Raw genomic sequence first — 17,454 nt, forward strand, 5'->3', positions numbered from 1 at the left:
ACTGCCTTCCAGTCCCCACATCTCATGTGAATTTCTCAGGGATGGAGCTGGGACTGGGGTGGAGAGTTTGTCCAGCACACACAATAGGCAGGTCCCACACAGCACCACAGAGGGGGAAAACTTCCCTGTTTGCCTTAGTTACTTGTCTTGTTACTGTAACAAAATGCTTGAGGCAAGCAACTTACAGAAAGACAGTTTTATTTAGGTTCACAGTTTGATGGTACAGTCCATCAAGGCAGGGAATGCATGGTGGCAGATCAAGGTGGCTGGTAACATTGTATCCTCAGTCAGGAAGGAGAGAGAGAGAGAGAGAGAGAGAGAGAGAGAGAGAGAGAGAGAGAGAGAGAGAGAGAGAGAGAGAGAGAGAGAGACTGCTGGTTCCTCCCTTTTGTACAGTATAAGCTTCCAGAACACAGAATGGTACTACTCACTTTTAGGGTATGTCTTCCCATTTCATTTAAACATTACTCTGGAAACTCTCTCACAGGCACGCCCAGAGGCTTGTCTCCAGGTGTGGATCATTACTGTGAATATGAGCAGAATCTTTCCATGAAGACTTTGTCTCAGAATCACCACTACAGGGGACCTGGTATCTGTTTTAATTGGAGCAAGACATCTGTTGACCTTCATAGTTTTGCCACCGTGGATGGTCACGTGTGGTAAACTGAGGCTGGAGAGAGGTCCTGCTGAAGAGCATCCAGGTGGTGCATCTTTGGACCATCGCTGGATCGGGCTCTCTGACTCTGCCATCACCCTGCTGTCTCATCGCCATGGACGCCTCCTGCAGTTACGTGGTTAAAGTGGCATGCTCCAGGCTTCTCCATTCCCCTTCGTAATTACAGCACAGAAAATGATTTGCAGCCGTGTAAACATCTCATCCTTAAACAACTTTCAATTTACCTCTCTACCTGCTTTGTTTGACAGGTTCCTTACTATTTGCTGCTATTATTAATGACTTTTTATTATTAATGATTTTCAAACGATCTCCAACGTAGCCAGCAGGTGTCCCTTCAAGCCAATTTATAAGTTTTTCTGACCTATCTCCATCACTCCCTAGACATTTCCCTATTTTCAGCTCTAAGATGCTTCTGTCTCGTCTTACCCCCTCAGCCTTGGCCTTGGGATTAGCTATTTCTTCTTGGAGCTCTGGCCCATCTAGTGGAAAATGCTATTCAGAAACTAAGACCCGGAGCTAGATGTGCTCCCTGCTCCCAGATGTGCTGTCCACAGCCTCTTGGTGGCAGAGCTGGGGAGTCTAAGCATAGGTGTAGACACACACCCTCTCACATTTCAAAGCATGATCTCAGAGTGACTGTGACAGTTTGGATCCAACACCGATGGTTACATTCTGACCTTTGTTCTTCCTGTGTTTTTGTGGTAGGCTTCCTCTAGTCTGAGAAGCCAGTCTTCCAGTGTCCATTTCTTAGCTGATTAGTCAATGAATGGAAGCAAATTCCTATTTTATCGTTGTCTCTCTTCTTTTATCATGGGCTCTGACTGTGCTGTCAGGACTCATTCTCTGTGTGGATGTCCTTCTCATTCTTCTTCGGCTTCACACCTGATGGAGGTGCCCCCTCATCTGTCCCAGAGTCTGACACCACGTGCCAATTCCCTCCCCTTCAGACATCCACTCATCTGTCACCAAGGGTGTCAACCCTCTCTGTCAGGCAGCCCACCCATGTCCCATCACCCTGGAGGAAGCCATAGCAGCTCTTGTTCCCTCTCAGGCTGGCAGGTGTAGATGCCTGGTCTTGGTTGTCCCACTCACTGTCTAAGTGTCTCACTCTGTATTTGAAGCCCATGTTAATGAGACTATCGTGCTGGAGGGAGCCCCTTTCACTGAACCCTGCTCAATCTTACGATGCTTCAAGGACGTTTCCTCTGCTATTCAAATCCATTTTCTCCTTTTGTGAAACATGTCACAGAGCCATTTCACCCGTCTCTCTGTGGTATCTTTCCTTCCTGCTTACTGATGCTTACAGGGAAACAAAGCTACTTGGAAACAAAGCTTAGTGATAGGAAGGTGGAGCACTGTTTACCAGACCCCTTCTCTCTCCACGCTCCAGTTTCCATCCCAAAGTGCCAGCTCTCCACAGCGGCTCCGGAGGAAGTTATGTCTCCTCCATCCCACCTGGCAGTTAGCCCTTCCCTTGCCTCTTTCCCAGCCCAAGCTATTCACCTTAGGAGATTTACTCATCCACAAGTCCGCTGCTGTGTTATCTCCCCGGAGAAAGGAAAGTCTCTCGGGGCAGCTGGCATTGTGCCAGGCGGGAGCATCCCATGAACAGTCAGAGGAGACGTGAAAGGAGGCTCACCCACAGCAGGAAGAGTGGAATGCCATTTGATAATCCACCAGATTGGTTAAAAACAAATATTGTAAGAATGTAGTGTTTGTGAGGGTGCTGGACAGGAAGGTGTGTCCTCTGTGGCTGACAAGTGATACTTCATTATGACCACTTGGTAAGATGCGTTTACATTCCCTAGCAACCTTGAATGTAAATGCTCGTAACCTTATCATGCCTGGAAGTGGGTGGGGCTTGTTTGCAATTGGGGAATAGACCACAACTTTCATATTGACTGAAGTAAAGTCAGTTGGTGCTCATTAACAAAGACCAGGTAAACCACTCCACTTTTAGGCAGTGGAATATTACACAACATGATGAACCAATATATGCATCCATGTGAATTTTAAAAATCAAACAAGTACCACAGAATTTGCCTGACACCCCGGGGATGTCACATGAGGCTGTCACTATCTAGATAATGACAATAGTGAAGGTACCATTTATTGGCCCCTGGTCCTCTACTGGGGCCAGGCATTTCCTCACATGGTTGTGGGTAACCCTGTGTGTTCAGGAACCACTGCTATTCCCTTTTGTGGATACTGAAAGCAGACATTATCAAATCCTAGAAAGAAGGAAAGTGCCCATGGTCCCCTGGAGCATACGAGGCAGATCCAAGGTGTGAACCCAGGCTGCGCTTCTGGAGTCCACGCTGTGCTGCTCTAGGGGATGGTCACACAAAGTTAAAAAGAAATTCAAAGCCTGGGTCTCCTTGCTTGACGGAGAAGCATCGACTCCACCCTTGTGTGTGTGTGTGTGTGTGTGTGTGTGTGTTTGTGTCTGCCTGCCTGACTATCCGTCTGTCGTGTATGTACACACACTAGGGCATGCCATGATGCACATGTGGAGGTCTGAGGACAACTTTCTGGAACTGGTCCTTGTCTTTTCCCCCTTGTATGCAAAGCAGGGTCTCTCCTGTATTTGCCAACATATAAAACAGCCTGACCTGTTTGTGAGCTTCCATTTTCCCCCTAGGAGCGCTGGTATTGCAGATGTGCACCATCACACCTGGCTTTTACAGAGGTTTGGAAAGTCACACTCAAGTGGCCTGGCTTGTGGGGGTGAGCACTTTCACTTTGGAGCCCTCCCCTTGCCACAGGAGTCTCAGAGCTCACCAATCAACAAGTGAAGAGATGGAGGCCACCATCAGAGAGAAGTCATAGGTCACACAAACCTGACCAGACATAGAGCTAGGAATAGATTTCAAATACACACGGTTTTGTAAGCTGGGAACATGGCTGACATTCCATAGAGGAGCACGTGCCCACCGAAATGGTTTTATGACTTGTCTGTGTTATGTCTGTTAATAATAAGATTGAGAAACATTCAGTTCATCCCCAATGAACTTCAGACTAGAATAGGCAGCTGGTGAGGCAGCCACATCTGGAGTCCAGGATGAAGCCATTCTGCCTGCCCCTGTGCCACCAAGCAAAGGGCTGCCTACGAGGTCAACAGAGCCCCAAGATCTCCATGGGAAAACTGACTTATAGAAGTGAGGGGCAAATTGGAGGGGGCATATGGGGTGAATGCATAGGTCAGTTGTGAGTCACCCAGGGCTGGCCTCTGGTGCTTCTGCACACCAGTAAGACGAGGAAAGCAATGAAGTTACAGAGGCTGGCAGAGACCTCAAAGGCTGGAAACATTGTAGTTCAGAGAGACCACATGACTCACTAAAAGCCACCTAGCTAGCAAATACAGCCTTGATTGGAAAGCCTGTGTGCCCTACCTGGCCGAGCTCTCCTACTGACCTGAGAAGGCAATGGCGAAGATCCCACCCGTGGCCGTGTCCCTGTGGAACTTGAGCAGGACCTGGTTGGAGGAGCTGTGTGCTATTTTCTTAGACAAACTCCGGGTGAAGACCCCAAGCTGTAGAGATGTCTGCTGTGGCCCATCCCTGCACACGGGAAAAGAAAGTCCTGCATGTCATCGGCTGCCTTGAATGTCTGTTGTTCCATCAGTGGCCCTGAGAGGGACCTATAGTGGGTGGCTGTGACTCTAGGAATCTCTCTAGCCCCTCTCTGTGAGGTCTTCCAATAGAGTTGGTGGAATCCTTATTTATGTGATTCTTCATCAGTCCTACACCCTCCCCCCATTGGGTGGGCTTCTGGGGCAACAGAGGCCCCATGGGGCAGAGCTGCTGGTATCACCACAGACCACAGACCCTCTTTGTTAAGAGAACGGTGGCAGAACTTTCTTGCTGCTCTCTGTCAGCCCCTTGCTTCCCAAGCAAAGACACGCCCCTGCTAGCTTTGGGGGCAAATCATTTCTTGCCTTGAAACTTATCCAATGCCTCTTTTCTGTTCCTAGCCATAGTTTGCAAATTACTCAGAGTTTTGAGAAAACTTATTCCAGGACCCCATGACAATTCCTGGAATGCCATGAGCTTCCAAACCAAGGAGTTTTTTAAAATGTTATGTATCTTTGTCCGTAGATTCAATCACCTGGGAGAAATTGTCTAGGAAACTGCCCTTATCAGCTAAGAATCTGCATTTCCATTTTAAAATCGACTCACGCCATTGTCCATCGAGCTCTGTAACTAAGTGTTGAGTTGCTTGATTCAGTAACCACTACCGGTACATGGCTGCTTACATTTAAATTCATTAAAATTAAATACAATTTAAAAACCAGTCTGGTGGCTGCCATGTTGGATGGTATGGACGTAGAACGTGTCGGTTCAGAATGCTCTGTGGGGTAGCACTGGCTCAGCACATGATGAGAAGAGGAACTTTACATAATCTCACGCCAAGCCTTTTCTCTTAGTCTGGACAGCTTAGTTAGGTGTAAGTGTAATGCAGAGTAAGTCTGCATAGCCAGACCATCCCCAACCAATGGCACCTTCACTGGCTGCCGAAAGGGCCCCAGGTTGGGGACTGCTGACCTTTCAATCCTCCCCTGTCATGCATCTGATCTTACCAGACAGTGATGTAGTCTCCAAAGGGCTCTATCTGGAGCAGGCTGAGGTTGAGATGGACACCATGGCCAATGGGGACAGTGATCTGCCAGACACAGTCCTGGGAGCTGGAGTAGGGACTGGGGTATCCAGGTGAGTATACAGTGCCATTAAAAGAGGTGATGTTACCGCCACAGGGGACTGCCAGGGAGAAAACACAAACAGATGAGTATTTGAGAGTCTTCCTCACCCAGCTGAGAATCTAGATACCTTCTCGGCAAAACCCCAGCTCTAGGTATTATTTTGCCAGGAGTTTGGTGGAGCGTGGAGAAGACACAGGACTGTGTGGTTGTGCCTGGCAGTCACCAACACAGCTCTCTGGCTGCCTATCAATCGTCACTTCAGGAGCTTCTGTGGTCACCCCACTTTGGCCTCCTCTTTCTCTTTTTCACAGAACAGGCCTGTAGAGAAGGGGTTGCCCTTGAGAGCTCTTCCTATCCCTGTCCTAGGTATGGGGAGAAACTGGTGTTAGTTTTGGGGCTGTAATGCTTTTGCTGGGAGGAGCTGATGGGTTGTGATGACCTCTTTCCTCTCTGACTTGTCCTTTCTAGAGTGGCACTTCTGGTCTAGTTTTTTTTAAAATTAAATTTAGCACTTACTTATTTATCTTTGTGGCTGTGTACATGTGGGGATGTGAGATATGTATATGCATGTTTGCATGTGTGTGTGTGCGTGTGTGTGTGTGCATGTGCATGTGTGTGCACATGCATGGGTGTGTACTGAGTACTGAGGTAGATGTTGGAATCTTCCTCCATCACACTCCATCTTGTTCTTTGAGGTAGGGACTCTTAATTGAATCCAGATCTTGTCAGCATGGCTAGACAGCTTGTTTGAGGGGATCCCGTTCCCACCTTCCGAGTGCTGGGATTACATTTGGGTCTCTACACCAACCCAGCATTTACGTGGGTTCTGGTAGTCTGAACTCGAGTCCTCACACTTGCATGGCAAGTGTTTTATATGGTTTTTGGATTTTTTTGTTTTTGAAATGAGGCTAAGGCTGGGCTCAAATCATTGGCTCTGCCACATATCAGTCACATGACCATAGACATGTAGTTTATTTCTCCGAGTCTGTTTCCCGGGAGTGAAATAGGCTAAGAATAACCCTCATGAGATGGTGAGGGCAATTAGGTAAAATGATGCATAAGAAGTGGTCAGGGCTGGAATGAAGCTCAGGGGTGGACGGCTTGACAGCATCCATGAGGCTTTGGGTTTGAATCTCCATACATCAGTCAGTCAGTCAGTCAGTCAGTCAATCAATCAATCAATCAAAAAACAAAATGTTTGGCTGTACAGAGTGGATCTGATGCTAAAGGTCCTGCTTCCCAACTGGTTCTTGATCTATCAGTAAAGATATCTATCAGGGGCCAATTGCTGAGCAGAAAGAAAGAGGTGGGACTTCCGGGTCCCCGAGGGGAGGCAAGGAGCTGAAGAGAAGTTTTTCACCATGCTTTGGCGGGACAAACGGTGACCGGCCACGTGAGATCTGGGTGGCACAGCTATAGGCTGCTTCTCTAGGCAGGAGGTTAGGGTGTTGAGCTGCGGCTAGGTGTAACTGAGCAGCAAAAGTTGAGGACAGATTTAGGGTGCTGAGCTAAGAGTACTGGGAAGGGCACGCTAGCTGCAGGAGATTAGCAGTGTCCAGCAACTGAGCCAATAAGGCAGGTTGAAATTGAGCAGTGTGTGTGTGTGTGTGTGTGTGTGTGTTTCATCCACATATCTAAGGGAATCTGGATGGGGGCTGGTAGCATGGCTGTTCCCGGAGCTTAAGATGAGGTAGCAAAAGCTACACTCAACATTGGGCACAGTTTCTTGCCCAGAGATACAGCCCTTGTTTTAGGTCTCTTTCTCTATAGAAAACTACTACTGTGCATTCACTGCCTCTGTGAGAAGCCATCTATGGAACCTTCTGGTTCTCGGGAAATGTCCTGCTTTACTGAAGAAGAAAATGACACAGTGTACACAGAGGTAGAACTGACAGCTGACCCCTGAGCCGGAGCACTTTCTCCTGGGTTACCGTCTCTGCTGAGCCTTCCTATTTCAAAACGGATTCTAGCATCTCCTCCAAGAAAATTCTAGGCTGTCAGAGTAAGACAGGAAGGAAAGTGGAAGTGGGGTGTCTCTATAGGGGAGGGGACCTGCACAGCCTCTTGGTCTTCTTCACTTCAGTTCTGCTTAAGGAAGAAGGCCCAAGAATGCTCCGTCTCCAGCAACCCAAGATCGCCAGCTCAGCTCTCACCAAACACAGGTAGGAAGAAGGAACTAATGGGGCAGGTGAAGAGGAACCAGAGTTCTTGGAAAAAGGTATCATTCCCTTCCCTTTGGGGAAGTTCCAGGATCGACTCTCTCCTCCACTCAGTGCTTACAGCCTCATTGTGACACCTTCACATCTACTTGGGGGACATTAGCCCATCGGGTTGGACTTTCCTATGGGCTGGATATAACAATCTCTTGGCTATAGCATACATCTCCAGGTCCTTCCTAGTACTTGCTCAGAGCTCTGTCACATGGGCTTTCTTCCTGGCTTGGTGGCTCCTACCTACATGGAAACAGGATGGGCAAGGCTTGCCTGGACCCCCTGCCTTTGGTGATCCCACAGAGTAGCAGGTAAAATAGGATGCTCTGTTTCTATGACAACCCCAGGAAGACCCATCATGGCAAGAGACATACCTTCACACCTGGGTAGAGGGTGGTCCCAGTTGCGATTGGTACCATGTTGACAGGTGAGGACAGGTTGGCCAGTCAGTTGATATCCTGGAAGGCACTCGAAGGTCACCGATTGTCCAACATTATAGCCAGCTCCCCTCACTATGCCATTAGCAAAAGGCTCTGGGTCTGGGCACTCTTGGAGTTCGTAAGCTAGGAAAGATTAGGAGAAAACATCACTTTATTCTTTCTGGGGACTTTCTTCCCAAATGGAAGACTGCAGTGCCAATGGATTTAACTGGTTGTTGACTTTAGATAAGTTCCTAAAGTTTCTCTATGACCTGCCCCCTTTTCCTTGCATTGAATGCAATGGCATCTGTGGAGCCCTTCATATAATACAGGCAAGTGGGAAGAGCCCTGTAGGTGTTATTGACTGTTCATATTTCCACTGGGAAAAGAGGCTCAAGGACCATATTGATGGCAGAACTGCTGTTCACTGAACATCTTCTCTGGGTTAGACATTGGTCTGGGTATCTACATGTTGCTTATCTCGAGGGCACAGACACAGAAGCACTGAGGTGAGGGAGCCTTTCCAGCTCTGCTAAGTTAGAACCTATGAAAACAGTTTTGGGGGATAAGTTAAATCGCAGGCAGGAAGGGAGCTTTTGGGGGACGGAGTGACTGCCATACAAGAATGTTTCTTGGAGGAGTAGAAAAGCTGCCCTCATGAGACCTCTCATGGAAAAGGCTGAGGCCTGTCAAATAGGCAGAGGCAGCTGAGGCACTGGCTGAGTGTGTATCAGAGAGCAAAGCCTCTGGCTAATTGGGTACACTGGATGAAGAATACTCTTTGTGGCAGTAATTGGGAGCCTTCTGCACAGGGAACTGGCAGAAGGAGGAGATGGGCTATTTCCACAGCAGACACACTCAGTAGGAACAGCTGGGGATGAATGATGCTGTGTGGGAGTGGATGAGTTAGCACAGGTAATAAGAATAACCCTGACCTCAAGGCTAACGGCTCTGCCATGCCCACTCTGCAGTGGTGGCTGGGCTCTGTGCTTCCACTTGACATTGCAAAGGATTGTCTCAGTGGGAAAAAATATGCACATTTCACTAGAACTCACTTGCAGGGAAGCTTGGGAAGAAGGTTCAGTTGGTTTGCCTTGCAAGCAGGAGGACCTGAGTTTGATACCCAGGCCTTTCCTCCCTCCCTCCCTATTTTCTTTTCTCACCACCCCTCTTTTCTTTGCCAGGAGTAGTAACTACAGTGTGCATTAATGATCCTGGTACTGAGGAAGCAGAGACGGGCGGGTCCCTGGAGCTTGTCAGCCACCAAGCCTCCTTGATGAGATCCAAGCTATGAGAGAGCTGGTCTCCAAAAAAGGGTACACAGTGCCTGTTGCATCTGAAGGCTACTAGGAGAAGACTGGCTTCTAGACAGTGAGGATGAGGGTCCTATAGCCCATGCCCACAGTGACACACCTACTCTAACTACTTCTAATAGTGCCACTCTCTGGGCCAAGCATATGCAAACCACCACACTAGTATATGTATGTGTTCTTGATGTGCATGCACACGCATAAGTGTGTGTGTGTGAGTGTGTGTGTGAGTGTGTGAGTGTGTGTGTGAGTGTGTGTGTGTATGTGTGTGTGTGTGTATGCATGTGTGTGTAGGTCAAAGGTCAATTCAGGTGTCTTCCTTGATCACTCTCCACCATGTTTTGAGGGAAGATCTCTTACTGAGCCAGGAGCCCAGCAGTTGAGTGGACTGGTTGGCTAAGGTGTTCCTGAGACCTTCCTGCTCCCACCTCCCAGTGCCAGGATTATAGACACAGGCCTATGGCTTATGTGGCAGGAATTTTACCTTTTGAGCCATGGGGTAAGTTAACAGTAGCAAACATAACTACCATTAAAGATTTTATGGAAATATCTGAAGAAAGACAAAGAAACAACAGCCTGGGGATGCTGGCCTGTCCAGTTGGGGAAATTTTGTGGAGAAAGAGCTAGATTGATTCAAAGGAAAGTTGAAGGGACAAAGAGGACTGGGGCCCACAGAAATAGCCTCTGTGGGAACAGATGGCTCTTCTGCAAAACTGGAGAGCCAAAGAAGCCATTTTCTTTGGAGGGGAAGCATGGGGAGAGGGCTCAGAGCTCAGAGTCTTTTTATACGGAGCAACCATGGAGAACGCACACCAGTTTGTTAGAGAGAATCATTTGCATCTATCACAAATTAAAGGCCTTCGTGGAAGCAGCTGGGCCTCTGGCACTGGAGATACCGTAAGCCGAGGGGTTGGGACCATCACAAGGAGAAATCCTAATAAAAGCTGATCTCCAGTCCAAGAAGGAGCAGGTGGCCTCCCGCTGAGGGGCACACAGGTAGGCTTGTGATTCAAAGAAGCATCAGGCAGTTCTGATCACAGAAAGAAAGGCCTCTATTATGTTGTCCTTGACTTCTCAGAGAGAGAGAGAGAGAGAGAGAGAGAGAGAGAGAGAGAGAGAGAGAGAGAGAGAGAGAGAGAGAGCTGGGGCACTTCAGGTAGGCGGGCTCAACAGTAACCCTTCTCAAAGAAAGGAAAGGGTTGGGAGAGCCAGGAGGATCTTCTCTGATACAGGGTTACAGGTGTGTGTGTGTGTGTGTGTGTGTGTGTGTGTGTGTGTGGAGTGCTAGGTCTCTTCTGGGGATCCAGGATCAAATGGTAGTTTTGAGTGACACAGCTTTGCAAAGACAAGTGGGCTTGCCAGGCGTGGAGTGTGCAGGAGCCGTCATCCTATTGCGTGGGCTCAGTGCATGGGCTGTGCCTGTGAAGGTGTGAGGTAAGCCTCTAGCCAACCCTGACTCAACAGTTGTGCTGTTAACACTTAGGTTTATGAGAACCGAGTGTCAGGGAGAGCACACAGGTTGAACTGCATACTCACATGTTGACATCTGAATGCCCAGAACATCGGGAAGTGACCTTATTCGAATAGATGATCTCTGCTCATTCCACATAAACTAGAATGGCTGTAGGGAAAATGGCGATCTGATTGGCTGGTATCTTTATCTTTATAAGGAGGGGGAGTGTGAGTGATCTCCAGACTACATCCCATAATGTGTCTACTCATTTACATTCCCACCAAGAGCATGGAAGATTCTTTCTCTCCCCCATCCCTGCCAACACACAATTAGAGGGCATTTTGAGTGCTAATAAGGTCAGATATATTGTAAATCTTTAGGCTGATAAAAATACAAGCCACCTTGATTTGATCAAACATGATAGTTGTCTTGAAACATCACATTGTATTCCATAATATGTACAATAGTTATGTGTCAATCAAGAAGAGGGTGGGGCTAGAGTTTTGGAGATAGATACCTTATGAAGATGAAGTCAGGGACTGCAGTGATGAACCTGCAAGCCAATGCAATCAGACAATGGCCCAAACCACCCAAATCCAGTCCAACACTGAAGAGTAGATCCTTACAACCCTCAGAAGGAACCTGCCTTGCCAACTCCTTAATCTTGCTTGCGCATCCATCCCCAGACCTCAAGTCATGGGGTCTTTGGTACTTTGTGATGGTCTCCCCAAAAACCAAGATGGTGAAACCAAGACCCAGGAAGTGATGGTAACGGTGGTGTGTGTAATAGGTGGATAGCATTTATTCAGCCGGGCCATGGACTATGTAACTGGAATCATTAAGTATATTCCATGACAGACCACTGACAGAGAACAATTACTGAAGTGTCCTAACTTACTATCATTCCGCCCCCTTCTCTCGAGCCATAGATGCCCTTGTACAGGAGTGGCTTCTGTGCTGACCCCTCCCCCCAGCTTCCCTGGGTGTGACTGCCTGGTCAGAACTAACAAAGCAAGGTTTGGGGAGCCCAAGATCTTGTGCCCCTGCAGTATAAGCCTGCCCTGCTCCTAGGACGGACACATGTATTAAGCAACTGGCCCCTGTGCAACTGGTTCAAAATGTGCCCGCCTTAGGGGAGACCTTTTATGGCTGTCCTAGAACAAGAAGCCCAGTCCTTGCTAAGAGTTCCTGTCTGACAAGGGAGGGACTCCCAGGACAAAGATGATGGAAAAGCTGGGCAGGTTTCAGGAAACCACACATTGCATGGTACTCTTTCTATACTAAAAGTATATGTGGTCAAAAACTTTGTATTTACATTATTTACATTTTCTTCCCAGGTACACACACACACACACACACACACACACACACACACACACACACTAAATAAATAAAGAAAAAAATTAAAATTCAAGGGTTGTCTTTGGGAAATAATCCCATCCTGTGGCTATTTTTTTCTTGTTTTTGTTCTTTAACAAGCTGAATGCACTAATGAATTTTATCTGTATAATTAAAAATTAATGTTGAATATGAGGAATTAAAAGGCAGCACTTACAGGGGATACGCTGCTGGCTGGACAGAAGATGGCTCCTTCCTCTGTGTAGGGGAAGGGGCTGGATTAGGAGAACAACTTGACCTCCATGATGTATGACATTGCCTGAGTGTGTCCTCCCAGCCAGTGCCATACCCTGAAGCCTCATCCCCTAATAGGGCAGTATTTGGAGGCTGGGCCTCTGGAGGTCTCCCCTGAAGAACTGGGCTGGGTCCCTATAAAAAAGGCCTTACAAAGGTCTTTTAACTCCATCTACCAGTGAGAACACCATAAGAAGGTGCCGCCATGAACCAGAGAGCATGCTCTCCCAGACACAGGATATGCTAGCACCTTGATCTTAAGCTTTCCAGCCTCCAGAAGAGGAAAGAATGGGTTTCTGTTGTCTCTGTGCTGCCAGCTGCCAACATCTGTTATAGCAGCAAGAGCTGGCTTGTGCTTCCTGCTCACTGAAAAGCTGTACAGCTTTAGAGTTTTAAAAATAAAGATGTATCAGTATTAGCAATATATAAATATGTATATGGATATCATGTATTAGCTTTATATATAATATATAGCTATAAATGTTAAATATTATATAATCAATATATGATAAATAACATATATTTATGCATTCATGTATTCATGTGTATATGTATGTATGAATGTATGTATGCAAGTATGTATGAGTTTATGTATGTCTAAGTGTATGCATGTGTACATGTATGTATATATGAAGCAGGAAGTAAGTTAAAGTTGCTGAGTTGGGACCAGAGCAAGTGTTTCTTTCAGTGACACTAGGAGAACATTCAGGGCAGAAGTTCGGCCTGTGTGGGGCTGCCACGTACAGCCATGCAGCCAGTGCTGATGACTGACTGGCTGGCCCCTCACACAGAAAGTCCTGAGTTGGTATGAAGGGGATCTTCTCTGGGAGTGCACTCAAGGAGCACTGGGCCTATAATTGGGTTTCATCTGAGGAAACAGAACCTCTGTCAGCCTACAGGTGAGTTGCCCTGAGGAAACGAGGAAACACCATCTGATGTGAGTGCTGTAAACTCTGGAATTCTCTGTTCTTTCATGGGGAGCTTTGCTGAGAGCCCCTCAAAGTCAAGGGGGAGATGGTAGGCAGTGGATGTCAGGGATTCCTGAGAGGAAACTGAGAGGTTAGTTGCCTAGGATGCTCGAATACCAGCCCTAGATACTGTGGAGCCTCAGTGGACTCTGTGAGGCCCGTGGCTCTAGAAAAAACTGGGCATATTTAAGCTGTCAAATAGGGTTAGGTAGCTAGTGAGGTGGGATGCAGAGAGGGAGCTGCCAACCGGAAGCCTCCACAGAGAGACCTGCTGCCCCTCAGCCCTTCTGGTACCTCTTTGCATGTATAAGGATGGGGTTGGCAGAGAGCTACCATGGCACTGTTGTTCTTACCCTGGTACTCCAGCTTGAATCCTGGCCGGTTCTGGGAGTGGTCGCTGTGGAAGTACACGATGGTATCGTGGGACGTGGAGAGCAGGGAGCCTGGCAGCTCACTCCCGCTGAACCTGCCCATCATGCGGCTGGTCTCGGAGGGGCCACTCCGGATTTCTAGGAAGTCATGGTTGGGCTCCGTGGAGAAGTTCAAAAACTGGATGTGAGCACCTGGGAGGAGGACAGAGGCAGACAGTGCACAAAGCCACACAGTCCTGCTCCTAGAAGGCTGTCCTCCTACAGTGTCTCCTCCAGGGTTCAGAATCTCCACTACTAAAGCCCCAACAAGGCAGGTCTCCCAGGGCACATACTGACAGACCAAATAGTCTGGTCATCAGGGAGGATCAGAAAGTCAGCAGGCTTTGCATTTAGGGATAAAGACACCACTTATTTCTGAGTTCCACCTGCAGTCTATTTGATTTCATGGGAAGCCAACTTCAGGATCAACATTTGATTCCGTTTGAATCATGCCTAATATCAATACCAAAATAGTCTCTCTAAAATAAACGCTCAGTTAAGAAATCACAACCCCCATTGAATCAAAGGGCACATGTAGCCTTTCTTGCTGGTGTTTTCTAGAGTCTTCAGGTGACTCTGAAGGGCATGGCTGGGAAGTACATATTGTCTCACCCAATCCACTGAAAAGTCAATTGAAGTTTACACTTGGGGACCTTGGTGGGTTAATCAAGATCTCTTAGCCACCTGTCAGGTTACATGGATTTAATTAAGCCCCTGGGGTACATATTTACATAAGCCACGGAGAACTGAGGTTGGAACAGAATCGTTGGTATTTGTTTACAGACAAGGGTTTTCAAAATTGGATCACGATGGGAAAATGTTCTCCAAAGAAACCTATTTGCTAAGTGTTTAAAAAAAAATGCCCCCACGGTTGTATTGTTAGCTGAGAAAATCAGGTTGGATAAAGTAGACACTGTAATAGAAAAAAAATGTAGATGTCAATTGTAATTTCTATATTTAAGAGCCTGGAAGGATAGTTATTTGTTCGCTAGTAATACCACATGAACGTGCACCATGGGCTAGTGCCGTGCTAGGCATGGTCCAGGATGCACAAGGTGGGATAGGCCTGGTGTGCGTGAGCAGCAAGCTGTCACTTAAAGACCTCATGCTGAGGTCACATATTTCGATTTTAAGATGTGTGCATCTGTGTTTGCTAGTTTGGTAGGATGAACCTTACATATAATTGCTTGTGCGTCTTACTATGTTCAGAGCAAAGACTGGACGGCTGCTGAAGACCTTTCATCTCCTGTCCTGTTCATTCACCTTAACTCTGTGTTAATATGATTCCATTTTGTGCACTGCCTGCTTCCCCAGCTCACTCTCCTCCTACGAACACAGATTGCTTCCACACCACAGAGCATCTTTCTCTGAACCATCCTGAACCGTTATCTGTGGAGCTGTGCTCTCTAGTCTTTGCCTGTGCAGCCTCCTCTGCTGGAGGACTCTGCAGCCTGTGTGCCTAACTTTGTGTTCTATTAGTTGTGGGTGTGTGTGTGGGGGGGGGGGGCGGAGGGGAGGGGGCTGGGGGGGGGGCGGGAAACCAGGGCTGTGTTTGCCACCTAACGGCAGAGGCATGTTATTGCAGAGGCTCTTTAAGGCAATGACCTCTGATGTTCCTAGAGGAGAAACAGGGTGCTGGAGCCCACTTGAAAGCAACAGATCCTGGTACACCATGGACCTGCAGCAGGCTTATTACCCAGAGCTGGAAGACAGATGTAGGACTAAGGGACAGAGTGCTTTGGTGGCTGAACACAAAGACTCACAGAGGGCAGCCACCCACTTAAACTTTCAGTCCTGAGCTTGAAGACAGGGCAATAGGAGCTCTGGTCCACACTGCCCAGTGTCTCAAATCCAAACTTCACCAAGACTGCTGAAGTCTTGAAAGTCTTCACTTTCCTCAGTTTCCTTCAGGAGACAGTCCTACACACCAGACTCTAGCCTTTGAGGGTCACCCCCACAGTCTGAGAGCCCACCCCTGACACTATAAATGATACTCTGCTGTGCTTGCAGACAGGAACATAACTGTCCTCTAAGAGGCTTCATCCAGCAGCTGATGGAAACAGATGCAGAGACCCACAGCCAAACATTAGGGGGAGCTCGGGGAGTCTTGTGGAAGAGTAGGGGATAGAACGGAAGGAGCCGGAGAGGGTCAAGGACGCCACAAGAAGACCTACAGAACCAACCAGTTGGAACCCATAGGGGGCTCACAGAGATTGAACCACCAAACAAAGAGACCTAGGCTCTTCACACATATATAGCATGGTCTTCATACGGGTCCTCTAACAAGTGGAGTGGAGTCTGACTGACTCTGTTGCCTCTAGCTGGGCTGCCTTGTCTGGCCTCAGTAGGAGAGGATGCACCTAGTCTTGCTGCAACTTAGTGTGCCAGGGTGGGCTGGTACCCACGTGGGAACCTTCCCTTCTCAGAGAAGAGGAGGGGTTAATGGGGGAATGAGGGCAATCAGGATGTAAAGTGAGAGAATAAATAAACAAATTAAGGAAAAAGAAGAGAGCAGTCTCCAGACTGAGGCTAGTGGACTGAGAAATTCTGAGCCTGCGCCTCATAGTAGAAGGAGATGGAGATTGGGGGTGAACACCCAATGGGGCATGGGGAATCACCATCAACATTTTTTATGTGTCACAGTGAAACCCATTACCTTGTAGAGTTAACTATGCGAATACAAATGGATAAGAAAGGAATTCCCAGGATAGTTCTTTTCCTAAGGACAGAGCAGAATTTGGGCAAAAGGATCCCTACAAACAACCCCTCAGTTCCTTGTTGGTACAGAGAGCCTCAGTCTCTTTGGCACAGGCAACCAGGGTTAAATTATATTGCCAGAACATGTCATATGAATTGCAAGCAATTAAAATTTGCACCCAGACGAATGTCCTTTGCAGGCAACAACCCCAATGCCTGGAATATTCCAGCTCCCTCTCTCAATCTCCGGGCCAGCTAGAATGTGTCTATGAAGAATGCCAACTCAATTTCATATTGACCTTGGCTCAATTTAATTAGGATGATGAATGGGACAGGGGAGTTAAAAGCACAACCTGAGGTCTGGACTCAGCAAAATGGATTTCCTTTTCTTTTATTCCAGGTAATTTCTTTCTATTTCTTTTCTTTTTTAAAAAAAAATGGTCCTGGAGATGGCACAGGAAAAATCTCTAGTCCTCTTATTTCCTCAGTTCCATCTCTTGTTGAGTTTCTTATTCTAAACCCCTGTGTTTAGTTCAGGACTTAAATTTGGTAATCTTTAACCTTTCTTCCCCTACACTTCAATCTCTGCCATTCCCCAAGATTGCACCAGACAGCAACAGATAAAGGCTAGGAAGGACAGTGCTGGGGATGAGCTTATGATGGGATGGGGCGGTCAGCTAGTTTAATCTAGGCCTGGGCTCAGAGCTCCTGTCTCCCTGGAGGCTGCAGACTCACCAAAGCCCACGGGCAGCGAGATCTTCCAGGAACAGTCCATGTTGCTGGGGTAGTTGCCTGGGAAACCAGGGCTCAGGATCACCCCTTCCATCTCTTCCACTGCTCCCCCGCATTGCGCTGACAATGAGAGTACTCAGGTTAGGTCATCCAGGAGAGTGCAGGCTAGGCAAGTGTCCAGAGTCACATTTTAAAGCATGTCTGGAGTCATAAACCTCAGTGAGAACTCCAAAGGGTCTCCCTGGACA

The 17,454-nt window shown here is 47.7% G+C and overlaps 1 protein-coding gene across 3 annotated transcripts in view; it reads right to left on the reverse strand.

The window, feature by feature from the left end:
- The window catches only part of Csmd2 (CUB and Sushi multiple domains 2), a 575,537-nt gene that overhangs the window by 67,971 nt on the left and 490,112 nt on the right, over positions 1 to 17,454 (reverse strand). For all 3 annotated transcript variants that reach the window (XM_076934176.1, XM_034502344.2, XM_076934175.1), the window contains 5 exons: positions 17,210 to 17,326; positions 13,721 to 13,930; positions 7,960 to 8,148; positions 5,256 to 5,433; positions 4,091 to 4,236 (listed from right to left, as the gene is read on the reverse strand). In XM_076934176.1, coding sequence (XP_076790291.1) covers positions 4,091 to 4,236; positions 5,256 to 5,433; positions 7,960 to 8,148; positions 13,721 to 13,930; positions 17,210 to 17,326 — 840 coding nt within the window. The remainder of the gene's footprint in view (positions 1 to 4,090; positions 4,237 to 5,255; positions 5,434 to 7,959; positions 8,149 to 13,720; positions 13,931 to 17,209; positions 17,327 to 17,454) is intronic.

This window comes from Arvicanthis niloticus, chromosome 5 (assembly GCF_011762505.2).
Source record: "Arvicanthis niloticus isolate mArvNil1 chromosome 5, mArvNil1.pat.X, whole genome shotgun sequence".
NCBI classification, from domain to species: Eukaryota; Metazoa; Chordata; class Mammalia; order Rodentia; family Muridae; genus Arvicanthis; species Arvicanthis niloticus.